Raw genomic sequence first — 19,083 nt, forward strand, 5'->3', positions numbered from 1 at the left:
CCACTGTGGCCTGAAGCCCACCCCCAGGGAGGCCTCCCTTTTCATTTGTGCTTCCTGTCACCACGTCTGTCCCCTGCCCCCAGGAGCCTTTCCAGTGTGTACTGGCCCCTTAGACCCTAGCATAACGGAGGCCACTGGTAGTACGTTTTCAAGAGCAGGAGGCGCTTTATTTAACCCGTCATTGATTCACTAGCAGTGAACTCAATGACCGTAGTGCCCAGAACCCGTGCCTGGACAAAGCTCACCTAACGCGCTTTCTCTGGGCGGCCCGTCGCAGCTTTCTGGCAGTTCAGAATACTAGCCTGCGTTTCGGCACTAAGCATGGGGGCGGAGGCGTTTTAAACAGCAGAGCCATCAACACAAGCATAAAAATGTGAAAAATGTGGCACTAACTTGACCACAACAAGGACACTTGTCAGAAGTATAAGAATGGGGACAAGAAGGCAGAGCATCGCTTTACGTGGCCTCAGGTGGAAGAAAATATGTGTGTCGGAAGATTCAAAATTTTCCTCGGTCTGCCGTGTCTGCAAATAACTCCCAAAGCTCTGCAAGTTTGGGGTGACAGATACATTTTAGCAGACAGGTGAGTTTACAAAGCCTGAATCTGGGTACAATGAGGACCAACGGGAAATGTCCCTCTATTAGCCGGCAGCGATCGTGGCCCACCTGGACAGGAACGCTGGTCTCAGCGCGGGGCCCTCCATCAGACACTGGGCGCGGCCGTGGCATTTGAACGTGGACCCAGCACACCGCGCCCGGGGTCCAGGCTGGGCACAGCCCACCAGTGGCTGTGTAGCTGCTGAGGCTGCCCGGTGCCACCGTGGTCAGTCCTGTCAAAGGCAGAGGATGTATTTGGTCGGGAAAACGGAGTGTGATTATTTGCAGCAGCTTCAGGGGAGCCTCTGCCCACCCTGAAACTGGGGGTACCCTGAGAGCCACTCACCTGGGTCCTTCCTCATTGTGTCATGAGCCTTTACCAAGAGCCTACTGTGTGGGGGCTGCTTCTCACAGAGCCCAGCTCGCAGTAGGGCTCCGTGCCTCCCCCCGTGTGAGCAGAGGAAGCCAGGGATCGGGCACGGAGCCAGCTGACGGTCTCACAGCCTATCAGGGCAGACCCGGGAAGCGAGGGGACGCACACAAGGGTGCCACCTACAGCCCCGCAGACCCACACCACGCACCACAAACCGGCTCGCTGCCAAAGGGGCAAGTGGGTGGACAAGAAGGTGCGGAGTGGGGGCTCTCAGAAGACCACGGACCACATTCCTTGCACACCTCATATGTGTCTGCCGCTGTTCACACCCCTTACATGGATTAACTCGTGTGGTATAACAACAGCTCTGTGAGTTAGAGACTATTAGAATCCTCACTGTACAGAAGAGGAGACAGAGGCAGAGTGAATGCGAACCCTGATAGTGCGATCCAGGGCCCACACCCCTAACCACTGCCCTGTACTGTTCCACCCCTCAATGTCCACGTGTCCAGAGAGCCACGCTCCACCACAGCAGCCATCTTCCCTGGGGGGATGGGGGCAGGCGAGCGGGAGGCAGTAAAGGTGGCCTCCTCGGTACCAGGGTGCACACCCGACCCAGCACCGGTTCTGTCCACTCGCCCCCCTAGATCCATCCCAGTGGGCCTGCTTCTCTCCACCCTGCTGCTGAGACCCTAGTCCAGGCCACCGGCACCGGCACCTGGACCCCTGCAGTTGCCTCCTTCCGGTACCCCCACGTGCCCCTCCCACCCCACGCGGCGCCCTGAATGCACGCCAGCCCGTGTGGCTCCCCACGCAATATCCAGTACCCTCTACACAAATGTGTCCAGCAGCTTTATTTGTAGAGGTAGTTGCCAAACACTTGAAACAACCCAAATGTACTACAGTGGGTGGAAGCACGGACAACTGAAGCACACTTGGGTTACATTCACACAATAAATTATTTCAACAATAAAAGAGCACAACATTGAGATGCAATCAATACATGTATGGATCCCCAGTGTATTCAGCTAAGTGAAAAAGGCCAGAGTTGCAAGGCAGCATTCTTCTTCTTTTTTTTTTTTTCTTTTTTTTAAGGTGAGAGGAGGGGAGATAGTGAGGCAGACTCCTGCATGCACCCCAGTGGGGATCCATCTGACAACCCCTGTCTGGGGGCAATGCTCAAATAACCTGCTATTTTTAGTGCCCAAGGTTGATGAGCTCCAACAGAGCTATCCTCCCTCATTCAGCGCCTGGGACCATGTTTGAACCAACTGAGCACTGGCTGAGGGAGAGAAGGGGAGGGGGGAGAAGCAGATGCTCGCTTCTCCTGTGTGCCCTGATGGCCAATCAAACCTGGGACGTCCATATGCCAGGCCGACGCTCTATCCACTGAGTCACTGGTCAGGGCCAAGGCAGCATTCTCAAAAAGACGGAACTTAAGGATAAAGAAAAAATGAGTGATTGCCTGGGTTTGGGGGCGGGGTGTGTTGACTACAAAAGGGCACGGGGGAATCTTGGAGGGGGTTGGAACTATTTTTTTGTTTGTTTAGTGGGTTGGTTTTTGAGAAACAGAGACAGGAAGGGAGAGAGAGAGAAGGAGGAGAGAGAGATGAGAAGCATCAACTTGCAATTGCGTTGTTTGTTGACTGCCTCTCATACGTGCCTTGACTGGGGGCTCCAGCTGAGCCAGTGACCCCTTGCTCAAGCCAGTGACTTTGCGCTCAAGCCAGAGAACTTGGGCTCAAGCCAGTGACCTTGGGCTTCAAGCTGGAACTGTTCTCTATCTTCTTTTTTTATTTCCTTTTTATTTATTGATTTTAGAGAAAGAGGGAGGGGAAGAAAGTGAAAGAGACAGAAATATCAGTTTCTGCAGGTGCCCTGACCAGGTTGGGGTGGGGATTTCAAACTGTCAACCTTTGCGCATTGGGACGATGCTCTAACCAACTGAGCTGTACGGCCAGGATTGTTCTATTTCCTGATCGTGGTGGTGGTTACATATACAACTGTCCATGTTTGCCAGTGTGTAGAAATGCACGCTCAAAAGGGTGAATTTGACTGTAAATTTTAGCTTGTGGGTTGTATTATGTTTTCCAAAAAGATATGTAGAAGCTTTAACCCTCAGGACCTCAGAAAGTGACCTTATTTGGAAATAGGGTCATTACAGATGTCATTAGTTAAGATGAGCTCATGCTGAAGCAGGGTGAGCCTTAGTCCAATATGACCACTATTGTCCTTATAAGAAGAGAAGTAACAAAAAGACACACAGAGAGAAGATGGCTATGTGACAAGTGACATAGGAGATGTCAAGTGACAAGATGGACAGGAGACAAGGAGACAGAGATTGGAGTGATGCAGCTGCTGCAAGACAAGGGAGGGACCCTAAGGATTGTCTGGGGCCACCAGAAGCAGGGAGTCGGCAAGGAAGGATCCTATCCAGAGTCTCAGAGGGAACACGACCCTGTAGCCCCTTAACTCGGGACTTAGGGCCTCCAGAACTGGGAGAGAAGGAATCTCCTGGTCTGTGCTACATTGTGGCAGCGGCCCTATGAAACTAACACAGAACTCAGTTTTAAAATGGGGAGCAAGCCTATCTCAATCTTCACAGCCTTCAGCACACACAGCCTCACAGCCTCAGCCTCTGCTGCCCGGTTCCCTCTCCCGCACATCCCGCCCTCCATCCACGCAGAGTGCAGACGCCAGGCACACGCACGCGCCCACAGCACCCCCCGCACGGCCATGCTGGCCCAGCCCTCCCCACGTTTACCTGGGAAATTCCCAGACATCACTCAGCTCGGCTCCTACCTTCCGTGCGGAGCTCTCCCAGACGCTGCCCTAGCCTAAGCGGGGCACCCTCAACTGGGGACCTCAGTACTGCAGGTGACCATCCCACACCCCATAGGCATAGCACTGCATGTCACTCCTGTGTCCCTACAAGACTGAGGCCCTCGGAACAAAGATGAGTTGTGGCGTCACTGCTGGGCCAGCACTAAGTAGGGCACTGCTGGGTGGGAGTCTAATGGCTGGGGAGGGGCTGGGGGGCTCTGAGTACCAGCCCACACTGTGCCCACCTCGCCCTGGCCTGCAGAGCTGGGCCGGGGCGAGGCCAGGTGTGTCTCTGGTGTCTCCGGCACAGCCCCTGCTCTGAGAGCCCCCCACCCAGAGTTGACCTTGACAGCTTGCCCAGTCACCCCCTCACACTACTGCTCAAGCTCCCTGGGTCGGTCACTCTGTGCCCACCGCAGTGCTGATCTGGCAGTGACGCCCTCCTCCCTCTGAAGGAGTCACTCCCTCTGACCTCAGGAACCTACAGTCTAGTCAGGTCCCTAAAGAGAACACGCCGCGACAGGTGCGAGGAATGGGGCTTCCAGGGCGTCGATGGGTCTTCTGCTAGCTGGGGCCCTGAGGGCCTATGCAGTGCCTCTGCGTAGATCAGGGAAAGGTGCCGCTTGCTCCCTGTGGAGGCGTGTCCCCGCCCGATTCCGTCACACGCATGTGTGCACACACACGCACGCACACACACCTGACATCACACAGGGCCGGGAATGACACTTCAGCCCCCACGTGCTCCTTTCCCAGCCAGGTGCCTCTCTGTGCAGTGAACAACCTGCCCAGCTGTGTGCAGCACCCCGAGGGTCTGACAGCCTGGAAGGCTTCTTGCAGGAGGTGGAAGTGGACACATGTGCTTGGTCCCTGAGAGAGGAGAGAGCTTGGCACTTCCCACAGGCTGGACGGGGAGGCGGCCAGTGAAGGCCGGTGCGCCTGTCCCCCCACCGCCGGTGCTGGCCGCAGAGGAGCGGGCCCAGGTGTCTGCACAGAGCCTGGGAGAGAGCCTGGTCCAGCCTCGAGACTCCGTGGCACCCACTTCCCTCTCTGGAGCTTCACGTCTGTAAGCAGGGCCTGGGTCGGGGTCTCCAGAGCAACACTGAGCTCTCTGATGCTTGACAACGCAGGAGAGGGGAGGGGTCGCTTCGGCTGCTGGAAAGAAAACCCCCGACTGCCACTCAAACCGCTGCAGAGCACATCTGCCCAGCCTGTCAAGACTGGCCACCTGCTCAATCCCTGGCCACAGAGGGCCTCTCAGACGAGGCCGAGGGCCTTCCTATGCTGTGGGAGGCCCATCCGGGGCTGTGGGAGGGCAGCTCAGAACAGGCTCTTACAGGTTCTAGACGGTCCTGTGCCCTCCTCCCTGGGAAAGGAAAGTCAAGTCCCGTCCATTTCAGGACAAACCTTTCCCAAGGCTGGGCAGAGAGAAGAGGTGACACTCAAGGCCTCCCCAGTGGTCAGTGGTTAGCTCAAACCCTCCTGCCATCCAGCATGTGCTCAAGAAAGAGGCCAAAAATGAAGAATGCATGAATGAGTGAGTGGGTGAATGAGTGAGTGAGTGAATGAATGAGTGAGTGAGTGAATGAGTGAGTGGGTGAATGAATGAGTGAGTGAATGAGTGAGTGGGTGAATGAATGAGTGAGTGAATGAGTGAATGAGTGAGTGAGTGAATGAGTGAGTGGGTGAATGAGTGAGTGAATGAATGAGTGAATGAGTGAATGAATGAATGAGTGAGTGAATGAGTGAGTGAATGAGTGAGTGAATGAATGAGTGAGTGAATGAATGAGTGAGTGAATGAATGAGTGAGTGAGTGAGTGAGTGAATGAGTGAGTGGGTGAATGAATGAGTGAGTGAATGAGTGAGTGAGTGAGTGAATGAATGAGTGAATGAATGAATGAGTGAGTGAATGAGTGAGTGAATGAATGAATGAGTGAATGAATGAATGAGTGAGTGAATGAGTGAGTGAATGAGTGAGTGAATGAATGAGTGAATGAATGAGTGAGTGAGTGAATGAGTGAGTGGGTGAATGAATGAGTGGGTGAATGAGTGAGTGAGTGGGTGAATGAATGAGTGAGTGAATGAGTGAGTGAATGAGTGAGTGAATGAATGAGTGAATGAATGAGTGAATGAATGAGTGAGTGACTGAGTGAGTGGGTGAAGGAATGAGTGAGTGAAGGAATGAGTGAGTGACTGAGTGAGTGAGTGAATGAATGAGTGGGTGAATGAATGAGTGAGTGAATGAGTGAGTGGGTGAATGAATGAGTGAATGAATGAGTGAGTGAATGGAAGCTGGAAGCTGGCCGCCAGCAAGGACCCAGGCACTGTTCAGCCTTGGCCCTGGCCTGCCTCGTGCTGATGTGGGGGGAGCCCCAATGTCAGACGGAGCACAGGGACACTGAACCCAGGAGTTCTCCAGCTAAAGCACAGATCAGGAAACTGAGGCTGAGGGAAGGGACATGGTGGCCATGCTCAGCAATACTGAGCCCTGTCAAAGCACACAATTTGGGAGTCAGAATCCAAACCAAAATACCTGATCTGAAGCTTCTCGTGAAATCTAAACCTCACAAACACCCACTCTGCAAACACTGCTCGTAGTCTATTCCTTGAAATAAGAGCCTTAGTCAATGCAAAGGTGCCTCTCTGCTCTCCCCCTCTGCCACCTCCCCGAGGAAATACACTTGCAGGGAACCCTGAAAAGCAGCTGTAGTATTTCTGACATACAACCTGGTGCTATGTGACAAGAGACAAAACTTTCTGTGTTCATTAGGATTAAGTTTGTAAGTGACAGAAGATCTAAAATAGCAGTGATACATAAGATAGGTGTGTGTTCCTCTCTCATATAAAAGCCTGAATAAGTAGTCCTGGGCTGGGATGATGCTCCAACATGTCTTGAATCCTGTATGGCTTCCATTCTAAAGTTCACCTCAGACTCCAATATGGTTGCTTCAACTCCAGCCATCACATCTGCATTCCACCCATCAGGAAAGGGGAAAGAAGAGAAAGGTATGCCCCTTTTCTTTAAGGTCAGCTTCAAGAAAATTGCACTCCCCACTCATTTCACTGTCCTGAACTTAATCACAGGGCCACACCTGGCTGCAAGGAAATTGGTAAGTATTCAGCTGTAATTTACATATAGCTGAAATAAGGGCCAATCAACAGGCTCTGTTTTGCCCTTGAACTCAAATACTCGAGGATGGTGATAGATCTCAAGGAAATAGTCCCAAACCCTAGGCCCACGTAAGTTTTCAGGAGCTTCCTTTAAAACTGAGGTGGACTTGGAAAGCAGCTGACACATATGTATGCCAACTGCAACCATTAAAATGATCATACTATGATGATGAGACCACCAAAGATAGGGGGGTAGCTAACACGTCCACAGCACTGCGTATAGAAATGTGCATAAGAAATAACGCTACGTGAAAACAAGAGGAACACCAAGTTAACACACACACAGACCGAAATGAAGTGAGCGTGCGCTTGGACTAGGTTTAGCCTCAAAGAGGTTAACAACGCATTCGACGCTTTCCATTTCACTGTCTTTGTGGGTCTGAATGTGAACTTCATTAGGCATATATTTATATTTTTTTGTAAATCCACAGCGTGCACACACACTCCATAGACATACAGGAAATAGCTCCCAACTGGTCTCACAGCCCAAGCAACTAAGAACACCCTCTCAAGGGATCACGGCAACAGCCCTCGGAGGCAGCGACCATGGCTCCGCTTGGCGAAGGAGGAGAGGGAGGTGTCCTGGCAGGAACAGGTGCGGTGAGTGGGAGAGCAGGCCCATGTCTTCACCACCCCTGGAGAGATCCAAATTCTCCCACCTGTAGCCAGGTGGGCCCAGCGCTGTTTCCAGGCCCATCACACACAGAAGAACCTTCCTCTCTGTCCCCAAGGCAGGCTCCGCAACACTCCCACACCCCACTTGTGCTTCCCCACTTTGCCCTGTGCTCTCCTCCTACCCTTCTGGGCATATGCCCGATTCTAGCTGTTTAAATCCTACTGATCCTTCAAGACCCAATCCAGGTGCCGCCTCTGCCAGGGAGTCTTTCCTGCTCACCACAGCTGAGTGTGATGGCATGTTTTAGATAGGGCCCTCCACTTTAATTATGTGCATGTTTCTCTTACCTTTCCTAGTAGGTAGGCTGGAGATTCCTGTATGTTCAACAAATGTCTAGTGGATGGGTGGGTGGGTTGGTGGGTGGGTGGATGGATGGATGGATGGATGGATGGATGGATAAATGGCTGGGTGGATAGGTGGGTGGGTGAGTGGGTAGATGGATGAAGGAAGGAAGGAAGGAAGAAAGGAAGGAAGGGAGGGAAGAAGGAAGGAAGGAAGGGAGGGAAGAAGGAAGGAAAGGAGAGAGGGAGGGAGATAAATAGATAGATGGGTAGTTGGATGTGTGGATTGATGTGTGAAGATGGATGAGAAAGACATGAGTTGAGAAAAGAATCTGTGAATATATTTTAGATGACTGCTCTGTCAAAACTGGCAAGGAGAGAAAGAAGCAAGCATAATAAATCAGCTGTCACAGGTAGAGAGCTAAGTCCTCGCTTTGAATTGCAATATCCCTAGAGTAATTTGCAGTGTCAATCTCTGACACTGACTGAGACGGAGGAGGCTGGGGACACGGAGGTGGGGAAAGAGGTCCCCAGTGAATTCCTCCTTGACAACTTGCTCCCTTAGCCAGAGATCGTCAGATTGTAAATTTCAGAGGCAAAGGCCTTTATTTCTTTGATCCCTGGAGGTGGTTGAATAAGGCACGCTTTTTGACCCAGGGAAAATTCAGCCCTGGGGAACCGGTGCAGGAGGGTTTCCCTGCTACCCCTGCCCTCTGCTCTCCTTCTTCTGGGCTGTCCCTCTGCACCCCACCTCCTTCCTGTCTTCAGAAAACAGGTCTTCGTTCAGCCCTGACACCTGGTATTGAATGTTAGTCAATGAGCCAGGCCGGTGTTTGGCATCTGAAGTCCCATCTCTTACCTAAGGAATAAAAGGTCCTTGGCTTTGATAAAGATCCCAGAATTGGTGATGAAATGGGGCCACCTCCAGTGGGGAGTGTCCTGTAGGGGAGCCTTGCAGGCGGTCCCTCTCACACAGGCTCAGAGGGGCCCTCCCTGGCCTGGCCCCCGGCTGTGGGTGGGGCGGGTTCCGGGGCAGCCTCACTCCGCCTGGCCCCCCCAGGACGGAGGGTGCAGGGGCCTTGCTCTCAGGCTGGCTCAGTTACCCCATAGGATGTGGCCTGAGTGTGCTCTGCCACTGTGCACACAGCGGCGACAGGCCTTGACCACAACCGCTCCCTCGCTGTTCCTTCTAAAAGGGAACTGACATTTTCTAGCGGCTGGTTTGTTGTTCAAACATGGACCGACTGGGACAGGGGCACCCCCAGGATTAGTGGCTCCTGACCTCCAGAGTTGTTCCAGCCACCGGGAGCCTCCTCCGAGCCCAGCCCTGGGGAGAGGACACCTGAGGCTGCACAGGGGCCTTCCTGGCCCGCGGGAGAGACAGAGGTGGAGGCCATGACTGTGCCTTCCAGATTCTTCTAGCCAAGGCCTGAGGCTGGCAGCCACACAGGTATGGAGTCAGTAAGGTCCTCCTCACTGCTCTGTGGACACCCAGGCGAAGGGGAGGGCTCCTCTGTGTCCACCCACCTCTCTCTGCTCCTTCAAGGCAGGATAGAAGGGGCTGGCTTTACTGTAGTGTGTGTGTGTGTGTGTGTGTGTGTGTGTGTGTGTGTGGGGCAGTGGAGGCACACAGTGTCATCAGCTGTCCCCACCTGCACGGGCTGGCTTTACTGTAGTGTGTGTGTGTGTGTGTGTGTGGCAGTGGAGGCACACAGTGTCATCAGCTGTCCCCACCTGCACGGAGGGGGGTTTGCCCTGGGGCAGCAGTGGGTGTGCCTGCCGTGGGGAGCAGCCTGTGCCTCCCTTGCAAGGTCTTCCCTCCGAACGTGTCCCCCCAGACCCCCGACAGGGACAGCCTTCCAGCCAGGGACCCCGTGACACGCGGCTGCCTGAGATCCCCTCCTGTCACCATGGCTCCCACACAAAATGGCCCGAGAGGTGCCGCCTCGCAGGCCCAGTCCCGCTCCGAGAGGCTTCCCAACCTGCCGTCGGTTGGCCAGGTCTGCCGGGAAGGCGGGGCCTTTCCCAGAGCCGGCTCCCAAAGCCAACGAACTGATCCCAAACTGGCTTTCCTAAAACAAACCCTCAGCAGTGAAAACACACAAAAAACTCATTTCCTTTCAAGTATCAGCTTTCAGGCTGATGACCCAGAAGTCTCCTTTCTGGGTCTTTGTCTCTAGTGAAAGTGTGTCCACATGTTCTAGACTGTTCTGTAGGCTGAAGGAAGGAGGGTGCCCCGTCTCCAAATGGGGCGTCAATCCCCTGAACTCCAAGGCTGCTCTAGGATACCAGCTTCCACTGCCCGCCGGCCAGTAATCAGGGAATCACCGAGAGTCAGGCTGAGCAAGAAGCTTGGACATCACTGAGCTCCTTTCAACAGGGAGGCAGGCCCGGAAGGTAAGGAACTTGCCTCCCAGAGGACAGTCCCAGACCACCAGAGGACAGTCCCAGACCACCAGAGGGACTCGTACAGATACCTCCAGCCAGAGGACAGTCCCAGGTCACCAGAGGGACTCGTACAGATACCTCCAGCCAGAGGACAGTCCCAGACCACCAGAGGGACTCGTACAGATACCTCCAGCCAGAGGACAGTCCCAGGTCACCAGAGGGACTCGTACAGACACCTCCAGCCAGAGGACAGTCCCAGACCACCAGAGGGACTCCTACAGATATCTCCAGCCAGAGGACAGTCCCAGACCACCAGAGGGACTCGTACAGATACCTCCAGCCAGAGGACAGTCCCAGGTCACCAGAGGACAGTCCCAGACCACCAGAGGACAGTCCCAGGTCACCAGAGGACAGTCCCAGGTCACCAGAGGGGCCGTACAGACACCTCCATGGCCTACCGCACGTAAGTAACCCTAGCATCTTCCCGATCAGCACAGGGAGATACAAGCAGGCCGATGCTCACTGCCCGGCCGGGAAGGGGGCACAAAATGGATCGATTCCACGGAAGCAACCAGAGCAGTATTTCTCAGACTTTCCTTCGGCAACCTTTTATTTTCTAAAAGGACATTAAAAACTAACAACCACTATCAACTTCTCCAATCATTTCATGAAAGAAAAGAGGCCTTATATGGCAAAAAAAGACCTAATCTCAGAACAAAGAACAATTCTGTCCAAGAAAAGATAGTCGGTCAAGCCTGGCTGATATGCACACCGCATCGCACACACAACAGCAGCAGCAACACATCTTTATTTTCCTAAGTTCTCAGTGGACCACAGACCTGCACTTGGAACCCACTGACTCAGACGGGAGTCCCCCAGAACCCGTACACCCAGCTAACTCCATTCCCTCGTCCGAGGGTGCAGTATCCATCTGCGAGCTGGCTTGACCTTCCCCCCAGAGACGCCTGGGGAGCTCAGCTGCCCGAGGGGGTGAGGGGAGCAGAACTGGGAGTGGGGGCTACACAGGGTCTTCCCTGGGTGGTCAGCTCCCCTCCGTGTCCAGACTGGGGAGGGGTGTGGTGGCCTCAGGAGGGTCACCACTTGCTGCTGAGGGAGGGGGTGTTGGGCTCCTCACCGCCCAGTCCTCCTGGGACCCACCCTGAGGTCTGGGCTGCCTGACAAATAACTCCAGAAGTTCAAATGCTTTAGGACACAAAAGAGAATGTTACGGGATTTTTAAAATTCCATTCAGTATATCATCATCCTCAAGCATCTACACAGGGCCAACTGTATGAAGGACGGAAAGATATAGAACTAAGAGATCTGATCCCTTGTCTTTGGAAGTTGATAATTTAAGTAGAAAGACACGATATCATAGCGGTCTGGCTTCTCTAAAACTGCTAGGCAAATACGTGCTTCACGTAAAAACGTTTTTGAGTATTCGAAAAGAAGAAATCTCTGTGAACTGGTGGATGGATGGAAGGCTTCATGGAGGAGGTGGCGGCATTGTGGGCAAAGGCGAGGAGGCTGTGGGAAGTTCTGCATGTCAGGAAGGACAGAAAGGTGAAGCTGTGCATAGGCTTCATGCAGGGCTGGAGTGGGGTAGGAAAGACAGGGAGTCCTCGAGGCGTCTTTTAAATGTAAGACTGTGGCAGCTAAGAGTGATTAGGGGGTCGTGGGGAGACATGCTTCTTTCCCCACCTGGCCTGTCATCTGTCTAGCAGTAAAAGCTATGCCACCAGAAAGGGTCATGGAGGGTGGCGTGGGGAATGGAGGGGAGATCAACAGTTTCGAAAAGTCATTAAAGTTGTGATTTTTTTATGTTTAGCTCCAACCTTCAAGAAAATACCCCTGTGCTGGCCACCCCTGGGTGGCAGGATGGACAAGCAGGTCCAGGATAACAGCTATACCAACCGGAAGTTCGAGAGCTGGCCAAGAGGCACTGTCTCCAGGCTGACTTGCTTAGCACCTGACGACTCCTGGTTCCTCACTCCCTTCTACAGGCGACTCCCTAACGGGGGGGCGATGGAAGAGGGGAGCCATGGGAAGTCTGGGTCCTTTCTGGGTCACCTCACCCATGTTAGGGCTCCTTCTGGACTGAAAGGTGCCCCGAGCCTCTGGAGTCACCCAAGCCCTGAGGACAGGGTCCCATGGGTAGCCCCTGCCTACCCCTGCCCTTTGTATCAATCTCTCCCAGGCCAAACTACTCCCCTCAACCCCCCCACCCCGTTATCTGACTCCCTCCCTCCGTCCCTCCTGGGTACCACTCTATTCTGCCCACTTCCCCTCCTGGGTACCACTCCATTCTGCCCACTTCCGAGCGGCTGCTCAGGCATTAGCGCCTCCAAGCCTGCCCTCCCCTGCTCACGCTGCCTGCCCGGTCTGCTCCGCTGCCACGGCCGGGATGCTGGGAGCCCAGGGGAGGCCTCTCACCAGCGGGAGAGGCTGCGGGGGTGGGCAGGACGGGGTCTGTGGTTATCACCCGGTGGGTCCTCTCTTCCCTCTGCTCCGGGCCCCGTGGCTGGCAGGTGCCGCACGCACAGCCGCCCAGACTCCTGTCTGTGAAATGGAGCTCCAAGGAGGTCGGGGCAGGCAGTGAGGGCCCGGGGGTGGGGCCCCCTTCAGGAGAAAACACCTATTCCTGGTTGGTTTCTGCTCTTCATTTCCTGATGTCCTGGATTAAAATGAAGGTGTCCCTGTATCATTTTAAGCTTTAATAATTGCTGCCTCAGAAAAAAGACCACTAAACAGGGCCCCAGGCCCAGCATAGGGCCTATCAAGTGGAGGGGCCTCAAGGACACGTGTGCTGAGACTCCCACAGCCCAGCAGACACTGGGCCCCACCCCCTGCACTCCCACGTGCTTCCCAGGGGGCACAGGGGCTTCTCAGGGCCCAAGGCAGTGAGCCCGCAGCCAGAGCTTCTTCCAGGGTCAGCGGAGTGGGTCTCCCTGCTGAGTGCCAGCAGGGCCCCTGGGAGCACCAGCCCCTGAAAGCAAACAGGCCCAGGCCAGTGGGCCGAGCTGGGGCTGGGAGCTGGGTCCCTGGACGCATCACTGGCCCCTGTTCCGGGTGGGCCCCACCCCAGAGGGGCTCCCTGTCCCAGTGGCTGGAGTTGTTGAGCGCTCCCTCAAGGGGTGCAGCAGGCCCCCGCACTCTGTCAGGCACGAGGCAGAACGCCAGGCCGTGCCCAGGCAGCCTCGTGCCAACCCCAGAGTCCTAGGCCCCGCTCCACTTTGGCCTCCCGAGTCCACGGCTAAAGCACTTCCTCTTTCGGGAATCTCCATTTCCTCATTGTTACATTAGGGGATTGGATCAGGTCTGTGACGGCCACATTTTTTCCAAGAGTAGAATCCTTTTCCAAATGAAATCTTAAGCAGGCCCTCAATTTATCGAACATATGAAAGTGCGGGCTCTGAGGGCACGCATCCTCAGTGACCCCTGCACAGAGCTTGGCATCTGGCCCGTGGACTGTCCCTGCCTCAGCACAGTCACCCTCGAGGCCCCCGTCTCTCCCACCTCACCTCCTAGCCCACAGCACGTCCCGTGCTCTGGCTTCTCCCACCTCCGCTGCCACTCGGCCCGCCCCACCCTCTGTCCTGGCCACCGCCCCACCCCACCGCAGGGCCTCCCTGAGGGTCTCCCTGCTTCTGCTTCAGTTTCCCCTACAGCCTGTCCTCAGCACAGCTCCACACCAAACCAGGCCACCCCTCTGTCCGAACCCCGCCGTGGCCCCTGGCTCCCTCAGAGCCGTCCCCAGAGCCGTCCCCACCGCTGAGCCTTCATCTGTCCCGTTTCCCACAACTCCACTCCGGCTCCCTGACCGACCTCATCGTTCCCAGCAGGCCCATCGCATCCCCCCAGGTCTTGCCTCACTTCCTTCAGGCCTCTGACAAATGCCACCTCCAGAGAGGACTTCCCTGACCACCCGCTTCAGAACAGCCCCCTGGGTTCCCCACACCCTTTAGCGCGACTTTCTGTCCCTTCTCCTGGGAATGTCAGTACAGGCGGCAGGGCCTCAGTTAAATGCTGGGTCCCCACCCCCACCTAATGCAGACACTACTTGTTGAATGAACCTTGAATGAATCAGCAGAACCTGGAACGGAGGGAGGAAACGTGTCTGCGGCTAGGGTACTGGGCAGCCTGTCTGCCTCTGCTTTGTCCCCAGCCCACGTTTTCAACAAGTGGACAGGGTTTGCATGCCAATATCCTCCCATTCCTATTCGAGGGGCCAGCACCCAAGTGACACCATCACAGTCCCTGGGGGGTGAGGGTGGGAGGCATTCCCCTAGCGGTCTGAGCATCCATTTCCCACCATTGAGAAGGACGGGGCTTTGGGAAGCCAGGTGGGAAGCTGAGCTCAGCTGAGGACCAGGGACCTGGCAGGGCGTGGGGGGTGCGTGGGGGTGAGGGCTCACAGATGATTGCTCATCATCGTTGGGTGCAGCAATCCAGGACATGCAGCCCAAGAACAGGGGTGCAGGGACTGCCCCTGGTACTTGGGAGTCGAGAAGGATTGGGCTCCTGAAGGGAGAACAGGGACTCAAATGGTAGACGTCAGAAGGAGGCAGACTGCAACTCAAGTTGAGGAATTCGTTTCTTAGGTTCTGTGCCCATCAGAAGGGCTGCCTCTGATGGTGGCGGCAAGCTCTGTCACTGAGGTATGCAAGGCCCTCTCAGAACTGTTATCAAAGGGATTCCTGTACCTGGTGTAAGGTTAAATGAGATGTGATCTAGGAACCCTTCCAAACCAAAAGGTCCTCTTAAATAAAGCAACATTTTCAGCAACAAACCAATATCCATCAAACACTTAGGATGTGCCAGGCACTGTTCTAAGAAGGCCTGAGCTGGTGTGTCATCAACCCTTAGCTCATCCAACCCTCCCAACAGTCTTGTGAATACGTGTTATCACTGTCCCAATTTACAGACGCGGCCAAGACCAGGTCTCTTGTTCAAGGTTAAACAGCTGCGAGCACAGGGGTTATACTCAACAAATGATAACAGTAGTAACAATAATAACAATTAAGAGTTTACCCAAAGGCCAAGGTGCAAAACTCTTTATGCATTATCTCACTTAATCCTCCAAACAACTGTAAGGGGTAGTTATTATTACTCGTCCTCATTTTATAGCTCAGTAAGCTGAGGCACAGAGAGGTTAAGTAACCGGCCCAGTAATGAACAAAGAAAGGCAAGAGGAAGTGGGCCAGGCTAAGTCATTCCTGGGAGGAAAACGGGAAGTTGGAGTGGTCAGGAAGCTGGCCCCTCGCCTCCCTTTCCTTCTGCGGAAACTCCTTGCCAGCTCCAACCACCAATATTGGGTGTGTCAGATACAGCAATATTGGGTGTGTCAGATACTGGCCCTGGAATCCCCAGTTCCTCCCACTGGGTGGCATTTGTCTTTCCAGAAGTCACTTCCAAGGGAAAGCATACAGGCAGATTTTTATGCTGGGGCAGCAATGGGGGGTTAGGCAGACTGGAGGGAGGCATTCAGATCTACATGAATTTAAGGGCCCCTTCAAGCCATGCACCCACCAGAGAGAGGGCCAGTCACCTCCAGCTAACCCCTTACCCCATTCCCAATTCAGGACCACACAAGATCAACCCAGCGCTCCTGTTTTTAAGGAGCAGAGGACTAAGGCCCTGCATATTGAGGTCCCGGAGCTAAGGCAGGCAGCAGCGGCTGGGGGTCCATCACAAAAGTGGGCCCAAGACTTTTAAACCAAAACCATGGGAACGGCACACCTAGAGGCGCCCATCAATCAACCTTGGCGCCCAGAAATGTTCTAAGAGTCTTTCCAAGGACTTCCTCTGCAAACCCAGGCCTTCTCAATCCCTCCCGAACACCCCCCTCCACCACCACCAGGCTTCCCCTGATGACAGTTGGGCTGCGAGAGGCAGGGGACCTTCTCCGAGAAATGCTCCCAGAGCAGTGTCCCAAAGCTTGAGGTTGCAGATGTGGTGAAACTAGACGCTACAGAGACCCGGTTCCCAAACCTGTTCGGCTTAACTCACCCCAAGCTGCTCCTTCTCCCCCGAGATGCTGGCAGGCCATGTTCAGCCCACGCGCGCCCGGCTCCCTCCCTAAGCACCAGGCTTGGCAAAGGCCTGTCCGAAAGGTCACTGTCCTCCGACCCGCCATAGGAGCGGGGGAGGGGATCCCGGTGGGTCCTCGGTCTGGGCGGGCTGGTCATTGTGGGACCGCGGGCGCCCGAAGTTACAGGGACCCCGGCGCCCGACCCCACGTCCTGCCGGGCGCCAGCGCCTGTGGACACCCGGGGAGGCAGGCGGAGCGGCGGGTGCGGGAATCCGGCAGGGCTGAGAGCGCGGGTGTTTGCATCCAAAGTTCAGGCGGGACAGGAGCCGGGGACGGCCACGTCCACACACTCCCTCTGCCCCGGCTCTGACAGGTAGAGACGCCCTTCTTGCACCCGCGCGCCAAGCCGCCGAACGTGCCGCTGGTTTTCCAGCGAGCGACGTCCGGGCTTGAAAGTTTAGCCAAGTCTCCGGGTCCCGCAGAGTCACCAGGGCCGCCCCCTTCCGTGCAGAACTGAGGGTCCGGCCTTGGCCGTGGCCTGGGTCTCAGCCCGACACCCCAAGGTCCCGTGGCCGAGGCTCCTCCGGGAGCTCGGAGCACTCCCGGGGGCGGGGATGTGGGGTGCGGCTGCCAGGACGCGGCAGAGCGGGAACCAGGTCACCAGGGGGAGGGGACCGCAGCCCCGAACTTACCCCGCGGGGTCCTCGCGCGCGAGCGCCCCGGCCCGTCGGAGCATGCCGCCGGCAGCGCGCAGACGGGGACGGAGGGCTCAGGCGCCGGGCGGCGCGGGCCGCGGTGGCCCGGGCGCCCGCATGCCCCTAGCGCCGGCCCGCGGGACGGGCCGGGCGGGCGCCGCCGCCGCGCGCGCAGAGTGGGAAGCTGCCGCCGCCGCCGCGCTCCGGGGCGCCCGCTGCCTTCTACTTCCTGTCCCGGCGAGAGCAGGGCTTTCAGGAAGAGGCTGGCCTTGGTGGTCAAGGGGTTTTGTCTTGGTCTTTTTTTTCTGTCTAAAGGCTTTCGGCCGCGGCTCGCTGCCCGGAGCCCCTCTGGGGCACGCGGAAACCCGGCGGCCGCGCCCCCGGGGCCGGGCCTGGTGGCGGGCGGTGCCGCGCGGAGGCGCCAGGCGCGGGCGCCCAACCGCCGGCGCAGCCTCCGCGGGCTGGGGCTGGGGCTAGGTCTAGGGCTGGGGCTGCGGGTGCAGCCCCGGCGGCTCCGGGAGACCCGGGACGGAAACACAGGATCGTCTCCACCTTGGCGAAGGGTCGCGTGGGAAGGAAGGCGCTCCCTGCTCCCGCCTTCCGGGGCCCCGGAACCTGCAGGTGGGGAGGTGGAGAGCTCTGTGCAAGGCACTCACGGCAGGGAGCCACGGCCTTGCCTCCCGCCCCTGCCTCCCGCCCCGAGGATCACTCAAGTCCAAGCCGAGTGCCTCCTTCACATCCCTGACAGGTGGCCACGCTTCTTGGATGCCTCCACTGACGATGAGCTCACTACCTTACAAGGCAGTCAGGGACCTAATTCATCTGTCCTGGCTGCCATACCTAAATGGGAGCAGAGGGAGAAAACCAGTCAGCTTGGAAATATACAATACCCATAGTAACTCTAGTGGGATGGCGAGGCCTCTATTCTACTTGCCTGGACACTCAAAAAATGCCTGCTGAGACTGGGGGTGGGGTAGGGGGGTGCTGCCCTCAGAACATTTCACAGTGACTAGGCACTACGAAGTTACCTAAGTCTAATGGGAGGTTTCTCAGCCTTGTCGCTATTGACATTTGGGGCCAGATAACACTTTGTTGTTGGAGCCGTTCCGTGCATTACAGGGTACGTCGTAGCCCACCAGACACCAGAAGCATCACTCGCTCAGTGTGATAACCCAAAAATCTCACTAGACATTTCAAATGTCCCTGGCAGCCAAAACCCTCCTAGTTGAGACCGACTGGTCAACACCTTCGTTTTATAGATCAAGAAACTGAGACAGAGAGGATGTGACTTGCCTGAGACCACACCCTAAGTTAAGGCGCAGACAGGACTGAAGCCTGTGGCTCTGGTGAAAGCGTCAAGAACCCTCCCTGCCTCTGCCCTGCTCTTCTCCCCACCCCCACCCCCACGCTCCTCCCTGTCTTTCCTGACATTTCCACAAAATCAGCCTGGCAGAAACTGGAGAGAACTACATTAGAAGTGCAGTCTCCTAGTAGGAATGTGAATGCTGCAGCAGCTTCAGCAGAACAGTCTGGCAGTTCCTCAAAAGGCAAGACATATGACCCAGCAATTCCACTCCTAGGTATCTACCCAGAAGAAATGAAAATATACATTCACACAAAGCCTTGTATGTGAATGTCCATAGCAGTATTATTCATAATAGCCAAAACAGTGGTAACAACCCAAATGTCCATGGATTAATGAACCGATAAGCAAAATGTGGTATATCCATACAATGGAATATTATTAGGCCATGAAAAGGGTTGACATACTGACACATGCTGCAACGTGGATGAACCTGGAAAACGTTATGCTAAGTGAAAGCAGCCAGTCACAGAGGACCACATGTTGTTGGAGTCTATTTAGACGAAAAGTTCAGAATATGCAAATCCACAGAGACAGTCGGCTGGTGGTTGCCAGAGGCTCGTGGAAGAGGGAAGAATGGGGAATGGTTGCTAATAGTTACAGGGTTACAGGGAGAAGAAAATGTTCTAACATTGATTGCGGAGATGGTTGCATAACTCTGTGGCTATACTAAAAACATTGAATTGTA

At 55.4% G+C, this 19,083-nt stretch overlaps 1 protein-coding gene across 2 annotated transcripts in view; it reads right to left on the reverse strand.

Moving 5' to 3' along the window:
- The window catches only part of RIN3 (Ras and Rab interactor 3), a 126,921-nt gene extending 109,537 nt beyond the window's left edge, over positions 1-17,384 (reverse strand). Inside the window, exon 1 of one of the 2 annotated variants that reach the window (XM_066343783.1) lies at positions 17,030-17,384. In XM_066343783.1, coding sequence (XP_066199880.1) covers positions 17,030-17,073 — 44 coding nt within the window. In that variant the 5' untranslated portion in view covers positions 17,074-17,384. Of the gene's footprint in view, positions 1-16,315; positions 16,804-17,029 lie in introns of those variants that run through there. The other variant, XM_066343782.1, reaches the window with a different exon arrangement.
- Between the last annotated feature and the right edge of the window lie 1,699 nt (positions 17,385-19,083).

This window comes from Saccopteryx leptura, chromosome 6 (assembly GCF_036850995.1).
Source record: "Saccopteryx leptura isolate mSacLep1 chromosome 6, mSacLep1_pri_phased_curated, whole genome shotgun sequence".
NCBI lineage: Eukaryota > Metazoa > Chordata > Mammalia > Chiroptera > Emballonuridae > Saccopteryx > Saccopteryx leptura.